General features: G+C 39.9%; 1 protein-coding gene across 3 annotated transcripts in view; it reads right to left on the minus strand.

The window, feature by feature from the left end:
* SMARCA5 (SWI/SNF related, matrix associated, actin dependent regulator of chromatin, subfamily a, member 5) overlaps positions 1-10,789 on the minus strand; it is a 48,433-nt gene extending 37,644 nt beyond the window's left edge. Inside the window, exons 1-4 of one of the 3 annotated variants that reach the window (XM_070258192.1) lie at positions 10,752-10,789; positions 3,771-3,898; positions 2,539-3,057; positions 2,136-2,381 (exon numbers count right to left, since the gene is read on the minus strand). In XM_070258192.1, the coding sequence (XP_070114293.1) occupies positions 2,136-2,312 (177 nt within the window). In that variant the 5' untranslated portion in view covers positions 2,313-2,381; positions 2,539-3,057; positions 3,771-3,898; positions 10,752-10,789. Of the gene's footprint in view, positions 1-2,135; positions 4,599-10,751 lie in introns of those variants that run through there. The other 2 variants (XM_001502026.7, XM_070258182.1) reach the window with 2 other exon arrangements.
* Positions 10,790-11,377: the final 588 nt, after the last annotated feature.

Consider the following 11,377-nt stretch of genomic DNA (forward strand, 5'->3'; position numbering starts at 1 on the left):
TTCTGATTTTGGAAAAATTCACCTTAAACTCTACTTTCAAAAAGAAAAAGGCATTTTAAAATATTTTTTTCAACCATGAAGCAGTGTCAGATACATCATGTACGTATGCTCAAACCTAGTTTTTACTGTTGATTTTACTCAGTGATTTCTGAATTCAGTTAAGTAAAAAAGAAAAAAAGTAGACTTAAGTCACATTTATTTTAAAAGACCAAAAGAAAAATCACACTATAATGTGAAGAGAAACAAATCAAAACTAAAATTAGTCAGTGAAAAGAGATGGATAAAAAAATTACTGATACTCCTATTCTGAGAAGGTAAAAATAACTAAGTCATTCTTTGACAAATGACATTGTCAAATTTCTTTTATATAAGAATATGACAAGGCAAGACGTGGGAAAAGGGTCAGTTTCGGAGCCAAATCTGGGTTCTATTACAGGTTCTATTTACCAGAAGACTCAATTTCCTCATCTGGCAAATACTAAAAATACCACTGACTTCATTTGATACTTGTCATATCAATAGTCATACTTATACTTTAATTCCACTTTAACTTAAATATACCAACAGAAAGCCAAAATATTTGGTTTAGGCTTTAAATTACTCAGCTTTCCGATATTTAACATCTCCAGTGCGACACTGATTATTATTCTAAAATTGAAATGACAGATCCTTTTGAGAAGCTGATGAAAACTCTGGACATCACTTTGCAGACAATTGTGCTTTTACACACAATCGCTTTCAGTGTCACAGATTTTGAAACCCCCTTAAGCCATGGAGTAGGACCAAGTTAAAGAGCCCTGGTAATCCAAAAGAGCGATTTAGAACCTTGAGGGGAACAAACAGGCAACACTAGATAAGAGATGGAACAAACTTCAAATCACTGAAAATTACAGAATATCAGATGTCCTACTTCACTAAAACCTACCCTCACACTACAAGTTCTTTCAAAAACTAATATAATGTTACTTCAACCTAGATGAGACCTTTGGTGCCCAAGTAAAACTACTGAACCAAGTATTTCAATGGTAACCTGCGCTTCCATTTCCTTATTGCGTTAATTCTGCATTAACGTTCATTTTCAGAGCAGTATTACCTTCATTCCGTCTATCCAAGGATGGAAAAATCCCAGAAATCTTTGGGCCGCGACTATAAAATATCTCAAAACAGATCGAAGGCCAAGAATGAAATTTGGAAGGAGCAAGCAATCACTTTGTTCCCAGACATCGCAAAGCCTTGGAGCATACCCAAGAGACCCGCCTGGCAGCTCCCCAATCTTTCCACCCCCGCAGGACTGTCACCATTCCCCGGCCAACCCCAGCCAGAAGGCAGGGTCGGCAGCGAGCGGTACCAATTTTCAAAAAAAGGCCAAGGCCCAAAAAGAGGAATTGGTCTGGACTGAAAGCCAACTAACCGCCCTTGGCACACTAATTCATTCATCCATCCATCCATTCCCTCCCCCCTAAATGAACTGGGGGTCCAAGACAGCTGCTGCTGCCTTGGTCGCTTCCCTCCCTAAGGAACAGTGCCTGGGAGGGGCCTCCTCTCCCTTCACGGGAGCAGCTGCGCCCCGCTTATCCCCACTGCGCACTCGGCCATCCAGCTCTCACCATTGTTTCTGCCCAGAACAGATACCGCCCCCGCCAGGACCCGGACGAAGAAAAGGAGGCCCAAGACCTCGGATGCGCTGCTTTTAAATGCCTTCCCCACCCCGCCCGTCTCTCTCTCTCACTCCTAAGGGGCAACTCCCTCGCCCTTCCCCCAAGTTTAGTGGAAACTAAAACCTAGATTCAGAGATGAGAGAATTATGGGAGTCTAGAGAAAAAAAAACCCCGGCTAAGTCCCTCTTGGCCTCAGTAATCAAAAACATCTGTTTAATAAGACCGTTCAAGGATTTGGCAAGATTCGCTAAAGAGACAATGTAAATGGGAAGTGCAGAAATCCACTCCAGTCCGCTTGGGGAGGTTAAGCACAAGGGCGCAAGAGTGAGAGCATCACTTCGGATCCAAAAGGTCTGAGGCCGAGTTTGGGTGCAAGGGGGTTAATCACAGCTCTGCGTCCGATCACTGAAATCCAGGCGAGGGACCCAGCTCCTCCTCCCCACGGCGCCCTCTCCCCACGCCACAAGCCGCCCTCACCTCCATCTCGGAGTCCGCGGGGCCGGCGCCGGCCGCAAAGGAGGCCGCCTGGGCCGCGACGCCCTCGGGGCCGCCTTTGTTGCTGCTGTTGCTCCCGCCGCTGGCGGCCGAGGCTGCGGGCTTGGAAGGCGCGCTCTCGGGAGGCGGGGGTGGTGGAGGCTCGGCCGCGGACGACATGATGTTCCCTCTGCGTCACCCGATGCTGCCAGAGGCCGGGCCCGGCAGGGATGAGGAGGAGGCCTAGGCCTGGGTGGCGACGTCGCAATGAGCGGATAGAGGACCGAGAGGACCACCCTAACGCCCCCTGCGCCGCGGCTCCGCGACGAGCCTCAGCCGAGCCCAGGAGCCTCCCCCTCACGCCGTCCTCCTCTTCCGCGGGGCTCGGGGTTCGACCGGTGCTTACCTCACGGCGGGAATCACGTCGACGAGAGTGGGCGAGGCCACCCGGGTCACTGAGGTCAGGGAAGGCGGGCTAAATTACCGGAGGGCGGAGGGTTGGGGGAACGGGAAAGGAAAGCGAAAGAGAGACCGAGGCGAGGAACTAGCTTCGCCTCCTCCGCTTCTTCCTCTGGTAGATAGCGTCTATCTCGCCAGCATCCCAGACAACTACCTACGCCACCGACTTTCAACCCTCGCGAGAATGATAGTTGGCTAATTGACTGGGTACCGAGTGCGCATGCGCGTTCTCCACTCCTCGCCCTTGACCACGCCCCCGCCGGGGTCCCCAGCGGGCTCCAAGGCGATGAATGGGCGGGGCCTCGGGGAAGAGCTCGAAGACGTCAGTCTGTGCGTCGACTCCCTGGCGTGACGCGAGCGCAGCCTTAGACTCGTTGATAACGGATCGGTGTCCTCGGCTGGTGTGTTTTCTTGGTGTGGCTCGGTTGGCGGGGCCCTCTAAACGCTTTCTCACGTGTTGCAACGCCTGCTGAAACATGGAGGCTTGTGCTGGCGTTAGCGCTTCTACCGCCTGCGCTTGTAGGCGTGACGCCACAGCGCTGACATTATAGTTATTCCAAGTGACGTCTCACTTTTTTGTTGTCTAAGGGAAAGTGTCCGTTATTTTTTTTTTTTTTTGAGCCTCAAGTTAGCTATATCAATCATTTCTAAATTTCTTTTACTTCCCTTAGGCACAGGGATGATAGTTCCTCTAAATTTACGTGCTAAAAGTAAGCAAATTATGTGCACTCTACCATGTGAGAAACATGAGGTAGATAATAAATAATAGATAATAGGTAATAGATAAGGAAGACTGGCGATGAGTTGCATCTTTTCTTCAACCACCAAATATTAAGTAAAAATGTACATTTTCCTCCTTAATCACCACTAGTTATTTTGTACACTGCATTAGGCTCTCTTCAGCATAGCCCAAGGGTCTTGTGCATCCATCTACTACAGAATTTAAGCGCATTGTATCTGCCAACTTTGAAATTGCCAATTAATTTACCAGTAAAATGAGTTTATTTGGGAATAACAAAAGAATTACAATTTGGACATGCAAACTATGGTGCACCACAGGCAAGTCTGGAGAACAAAGGAAGGGAGCTTGTTTTTATACAGAAAAAGGAGTTTGGAGAGGCTGTCTCTAAACGAAAGTTCTTTGGAGGAGAGGAAGAGTGCACTGTGGCAAGGGCTCACCGTAGGCTGAGCTGCAGCCGTTTCCATTGGTGGGGCTTGTTGCTGGCCAAGAAGAAAATCTTCCTTTCTCCTGCTAGAGAAGTAAAGTAGTGGGCAACTTTCTGTTGAAGATGCAAGGTGGTCTCTTCCTGTTTGGGGTAATTAAGGATGAGTGGTAGGGCATAGGAGCTCATTCTACAGGCCTTCCTGACTCCAACTTTAGTTGAGGTTTCTTTTATTAATGTTCATGTATTCTAGTTAATAACAAATCTCCATACTACAGTAAATTATTATCTGCCCTGTACAGGCTCTTATTTATCTCTGTATCCCCATGCCCACTATTCTGTTAGTATTAATTGAATAAAGAAGACATGCTTTTCGAGAGTTAAAGTTTGAGCTCACTGGTTGATTATGTTGAATTTCAGACAGAAGAGATCTCCCTTGAATATATAGCCTGCAAACTTTTAACTAATGGAATAATAATTCTTTGAGATCTGGAAAAATGTCCCCCAGCCCATTAGAAATGCTATTTCTGAGACTATAAGGAACCACCTAAGGATATATGAAAAGAAAAAAACCTACAGTAATGTTCATTATAGTCTCTGCCAGTAATTGCAAAAATCCAGCAATAGGCTAAGAGTCCAACATTGAAAAGCATGATTTTAAAACTATTGTACACCCATAAAACGAACTGTCATTAACCTTTAACAACAATTAATGTAGAAGAATCTTTATTCTGAAAAAAACTTTAACTGAATGTTAAAGTTTCAGTTAAAAGTTTAACTGAAAAAAATGTTAACAGTTCAAAAATATAGATAAAAGTTTGGAAAAATATTAATAAAAGTTTTGAAAGTGATTGTTGGTGTGTATTTCCTAATTCTTTTTTGCTTATCTGTATTTATTTTACTAAAATAAATTTATATATTATTATATTGAGAAGACATTTTTAACATTAGAAAATGTTCTTCCACCAAAAAAAATTGTGTGGAAGGATAAAAAGGTAGTATCTAGGGTGGTACCTGGCATGTAGACACTCAATAAATACTTATTGAATAAATATTTAATATTGACATGGTTAAATAGAAAGAATATAAGTCATTTGGTGTTCAGAATATTTCTTCATTCTATAGTGATAGGTAAATATCTTGGGTCCTGGTTTGGAAACCCTAAAAAGATACTTAAGTATATAAATGGAACGATCTTAATTCTGACAACTATTTAAGGAAAGCAATAAATAGCAAGAAAAGCAATAAATAAAATTGCCTCCAAAATGGTAATTGTATTTTAACATGTGCATTTATACTGTGAGTTTCTCATATAAGCATATGAAAGCTATGTAAGAATCTTGCTGGGGAAAATTATAGATGAAAGATACTAAGGAGAAAGGGGAGACAGAATGTTTGAATCCACAAATCTAACATTAGGAACAAAGAAACAGATTTTGAGCAGAGTCTAGAAGCAGAGATGGAGAGGAGAGAGAAGCTACAGAAAAGACAGAATGCCTGGAAACTGAGGTATAGGAACATTAGCTGAGTTAGTCAGGCAGATAATAGTACTTATCTGGTGGGCAAATCACAAAGACCTGTTTTCCTTAAAGACTAATAGGCTAAAACTGACAGCTAGCTCTGGAAGTGATGGCGTAATATAGGACTAGTGTAGTGGAAAGAGAGGAGGCTGGAAGTCAGTCAAGACTAGATTCCATTGCAGGTTCAACAACTTAGTAACTGTGTGAATGTAGGCAAGTTATCTAACTTCTTTGAAATCAATTTTTTCATCTTATTATTAGTATATTATCCCAAGTTTATATTTGGATAATCTTATAATGATGTCATAAGAATTAAATGAGATAGTGCATGTAGGGTATTTAATACAGTGTCTGACATACAGTGAGCTCTGTGTTCAGGTGTTAGGTATTTAATCTTGAAGAATCATAAGACTAAGGGTCAGAATCTAGTTGGAGGAAGAGTAATCTAATGGCTTTTTAAAAAAGAGGAAGATAAGGGAAATAGTGTCAAGAAAACACTAGAAGAAACTACTGCTTTAACCATTTTCCCAGGAATAAAATGCTAAACTATAAAACCATGTCAGTGTTCTATCTCAAATATACAAATACGTATTGTTTACACCTCAAATTCCCTCTGTTAGATTTAGTGTGCCAGAACAGCATGTGCTGTGCTGAATAGAGTGGAACAAAGAGATATTACCAGAGGAAAAAAGATGTCAAAGAGGCAGGACTCTCTCAGCAATTGACCTTGAGTGGTAACAAAAGGAGTTAAGTTTATCAAGGACAAAGTAGGAATGCTGAGCCTCTTCATCATTTTATTTCGTGAAAGCCTAGGAAAAAGTCTGGTTACTATGTAACAACAGTAAAACAGTATTGAGTTTGTGAGTAACTAAGAATGGGAATTTCCAACACTAGATATCAATGATCACATATTGTATGTATCTTTCTCAGAATTCTCCTACATAGGTCATTTGCCATGTAAAGGATTTCACTTAAACAAAAGCAATTACTATGCTCTTAAAAAAAAGATAAGTTATGTTTAAATACATTTCCCTTATATTAGGTCACCAACTCACATCAGTAAATGACTATCTGTTGGGTGTTTATACATATATTTAAATAATCATTTAAAGTTGCCTTTTCCTTACTAGTTACAAGTTAAAAATTCAAGTTCTCTGTGCATTTCCTTCCTGCTTGTCAAAAATGTTTTCTTCTTTATTGAATTGGTTCTGGGCGGAATACTCCTGGGAACCCAAATATTATAATCCAAAGTTAAATTTTAACTACCACCACTCCTGAGATATTTTCAAAAGAATTAACTGTAGCCAAAGCTATGGTCAAGAAATTTGGGGTTCCTTTGCTCAAAAGATTGAAATTAAGAAGATGGAAAAAGATATACTTCAAATATTATTCAAAAGAAAGCAGGAGTGGTTATATCACTATCAGGTAAAGTAGACTTTAAGCAAAAAAATTACAAAGAGGGACATTATATGATGATGAAAGTGTCAATCCACCAAGAAGACATAACAATTCTAAATGTGTATGCATCAAACAACAGAGCTGCAAAATATGTGAAGCACAAACTGACAGAATTGAAATGATAACAAATCCACAATTATGGATGAAGACTACAGCCTCTTTCAATAATTGATAGAACAACTAGGCAGAAAACCAGCAAGGATATAGAAGAACTCAACAACACCATCAACTAACAGACTGTAATTGACATTTATAGAATACTCCACACAACAATAGGAGAATACACACTTTTTTCAAGAACCCACAGAAAATGTACAAAGAGAGACCATAAAACAAACCTCAACAAATTTAAAAGAATTGAAATCATACAGATTGTATTCTTCAACCACAGTGGAATCGAACTAGAAGTCAATAACCAAAAGTTGCAGGGAATATCTCCAAACTAAATAACACATTTCTAAATAATCCACAGGTCAAAGGAGACGTCTCCAGAGAAAAAGTACATTGAACTGAATGAAAATACAATATATCAAAATTTGTGGAACACAGCTAAAGCGGTGCTGAAAGGGAAATTATAGCACTAAATGCTTACATTTAAAAAAAGGAATAGACTTAAATCCAAGCTTCCATCTCAGAAACCAAAAAAAGGAAGAGCAAAATAAACCCAAAGTAATCAGAAGGAAGGAAATAATTCAGGCACGAGCATAAGTCAATGAAATTAAAATCAGAAAAACTTAGAAAAAATAAAACAAAAAACTGTTTCTTTGAAAAGATAAAATTGATAAACTTTTAGGAAAACTGACAAAGAAAGAAAGAAGACACAAATGAGCGATATTAGGAATGAAACAGGACCTATCGCTACAGACCCTGGAAACATCAAAAGGACAATAAGGAAATACTACAAGCATAAATTTGACAACTTAAATGAAATAGATCACTTCCTTGAGAAATAGAAGCTAAAATAATTCAGACAATATGAAACACATAATTTGAATAGCACTATAATTATTTAGGAAATTAAAGTGATAACTTAAAAACTCCCCAAAAGAAATCTGCAGGCCCAGATGGTTTCAACGGCAAATTCTATCAAATATTTCCACACAATTCTACATGAATTCTCCATAATCTCCTCCAGAAACAGAAGAGAGTACACTTCCCAAGTTATTTATGAAGCTACTATAACCCTGATACTAAACCAAACAAAGCCAGTATAAAAAAGAAAATGGCAGACCAATATCCCTGATAAATATAGATGCAAAAATCCTTAACAAAAACATTAGCAAATGCAGTTGTGCAATATATAAAAAGAATTGCAGGGCAGGCTCAGTGGCGCAGCATGTGCACACTCTGCTTCGGCGGCCCCAGGTTCGCTGGTTTGGATCCCAGGTGCAGACATGGCACAGCTTGGCACGCCATGCTGTGGCAGGCGTCCCACATATAAAATAGAGGAAGATGGGCATGGATGTTAGCTCAGGGCCAGTCTTCCTCAGCAAAAAGAGGAGGATTGGCAGCAGATGTTAGCTCAGGGCTAATCTTCCTCAAAAAAAAAAAAAAAAGAATTGCATACCCTGACCAAAGAAGATTTACTCCAGAGAGGCAAGATTGATTCAGTATTTGAAAATCTGCAATATTCACAGGTTATAGAAGAAAACTCACATGACTATATCAATCGATGCAGAAAAAGAATATGACAAAATTCCAACACCCATTCGTGATAAAAACTCTCAGAAAAAAAAAAGAGGGAGACTCTCTACTATTGTGGATAAAGAGCAGCTACAATACCTACAGGTAATATTATGCTTAATGAGACTGAATGGTTTCCCTTTAAGATCAGAAACAGGCAAGGGTTCTGCTCATACCATTGATATTCAATACAGTGCTGGAAAGGAAAAATAAAACTGTCCCTATTTGCAGATAACATGATTATCTACACAGAAAATCCCAGGAAATCTACAAAAAAAATCCTAAGGCCTAATAAGTGAGTTCTGCAAGGTTTTAGGATACAAGATAAACATTCAAAAATCAACTATTTCAGGGCTAGCCCCATGGCCGAGTGGTTGTGTTCATGTGCTCCCCTTCTGTGGCCCAGGGTTTCGCCGGTTCGGATCCTGGGCATGGACCTAGCACCACTTGTCAGGCCATGCTGAGGCAGCGTCCCACATAGCACAATCAGAAGGACCTACAACTAGAATATACAACTATGTGCTGGGGGCCTTTGGGGAGAAGAAGAAGAAGAAGAAAAAAAAATTGACAACAGATGTTAGCTCAGGTGACAATCTTTGAAAAAGAAACTCACCTTAAAAAGAATCAACTATTTCTATAAACTAACAATGAACACATGAATACAATGCAAATAGGCATTTTAACAAATGGTCCTGGAGAAATATCCATAGGCAAAAAAAATTGAAATTTGACCCAAGTCTCACACTTTGTACAAAATTAACTCAAAATGGATAATAGATTTAATGTAAAGCAGAACACTATAAAAAAAAATCAGAGAAAACGCTAAGGCCCTAGGGCTAGGCATAGAGTTCCTAACCTTTGACACCAATGTATGACCAATGAAAGGAAAAATTGATAAACTGAATCACAAAATTAAAAACTTTTTCTCTGTGAAAGACTGCCAAGAAGCTGAGAAGACAAGTTACAGAGTGGGAGAAAAAATTTTCAAACATATATCAGACAAAGGATGAGTATCTAGAATATATAAAGAACTCTCCAAATTCAACAGGAAGGGGCTGTCCCATGGCCAAGGGGTTAAGTTCTCACGCTCTGCTTCGGTGGCCCAGGGTTTCGCCAGTTTGGATCCTTGGTGTGGACGTGGCACCACTCACCAAGCCGTGCTGAGGTGGCATCCCACATAGCACAACCAGAAGGACCTACAATCAGAATCTACGCCCATGTGCTGGGGTTTTTGGGGAGAAGTAGAAGAAGGAGGAGGAGGAGAAGAAGGAGGAGAAGAAGGAAAAAAGAAGATTGGCAACAAACAGATGTTAGCTCAGGTGCCAATCTTTAAAAAAATAAAATTCAACAGGAAAAAAAAAGCGGTCTTTTTAGAACATGGAGAAAAGAAATGAAGAGACATTTCGTGAAAAAGATATGCAGATGAAAAATTAGAGCATGAAAAGATGATCAACATCATTAGCCATTAGAGAAATGCAAATTAAAACCACAATGAGATATCATTTCGCACCTAACAGAATAGCTAAAATAAAAAATAACACTAAATGCTGGTGAGGATACAGAGAAACAGAGTCACTCATACATTCCTGGTAGAAAGGTGGTGCAAAGGAGTTTGTAGACCAAAAAACTTGATGATGGCTGCTTTAGGGAGAAAAATACTATTTTCCCTGAAAAACAAAAGCATGTGCACAGTTGTATTTCTCTGAAACTGTTGTTCCTAAGTATAGTCTCAATCATTTGTATTAATAGCAACTTTTTTTTTTGAGGAAGATTAGCCCTGAGCTAACATCTGCTGCCAATCCTCCTCTTCTTGCTGAGGAAGACTGGCCCTGAGCTAACATCCGTGTACATCTTCCTCTACTTTATATGTGGGATGCCTACCACAGCATGGCTTGCCAAGCTGTGCCATGTCCGCACCCAGGGTCCGAACCAGCGAACCCTGGGCCACTGAAGCGGAACGTGCACACTTAACTGCTGCACCACTGGGCTGGCCCCTAAACCAAAAATTTTAAACTAATCTTGTTTGCCAAAGATTCACCTAAATTTTCTGAACTTAGCCCCTTAAAAATTACTTGTTAGTTTCGCTAGGAATACTTTTCTTTCCTTTTAGGTTCTAACACATTTAAAGTATTAGAAAATCATTATTTTCTGGGAATTTTGGGAATATTCAATCCATGTAAGTGCTTATTTACCTCTATCAGTCAATCAGATCAAGACTCTTTAAGAGTTTATAATCTAGTCAATCAATAACATCCTGCGATGGAAAAACATTACACAGTCACACAATGAGAAGTAAAGTTCTTTCTGAATTACAGACATAGGTGGAAAGCACTTACAGTTTCAAGTCTGAAATTTCAGCCGCACGTCAAGCAATAGTAAAAACACATCACAATAAGCCTCGGGTCCCGGTAGGAAAGAGTTATTTTTCCTGGTGGGCGGGAAATTCTTAATTGATTTGAGCTCAAATAGATAAATAGGCAAACAAAGAAAAGATAACAAACCCAGCAGAGAATAGGTCTCTCTAAAATACTTATTCTTTTACAGAAATCACCAAATAGTCAGACCATAAAACCAAATCACCAATCATTGCTGCCACCAGCAGAAAATAATGTATCAGATGCAAAAGAACCAGAAACAAAACATGAAATTAGTAGAGAGGAAAATTAAAACTGCGAAAATAGCCTGAGCAAATTTGCTGCTTTGGATTCACCTCTGGGAGCCAAGAAAAGACAAACGTGGGCTTAAACTACCCATGAGGTGCTCTTCTCTAGTGACAAAACTTACCTGGTCCTGTTAGGGGAATCCACTGGGCATCTTGGTGGAGGACTTCCGAAACCGTTTAAAGAAAATTTTCAAAAAAGTAAAATGACTCTCAAACATACGGGAAAAAGAATGCATGTTAAATGCATATTTTATTTTACTCATTGATGAAGAAATTAATGAAGTGTTATACTCAGTTCAA

The sequence above is a fragment of the Equus caballus genome, chromosome 2 (assembly GCF_041296265.1).
Source record: "Equus caballus isolate H_3958 breed thoroughbred chromosome 2, TB-T2T, whole genome shotgun sequence".
Taxonomy (NCBI): Eukaryota; Metazoa; Chordata; class Mammalia; order Perissodactyla; family Equidae; genus Equus; species Equus caballus.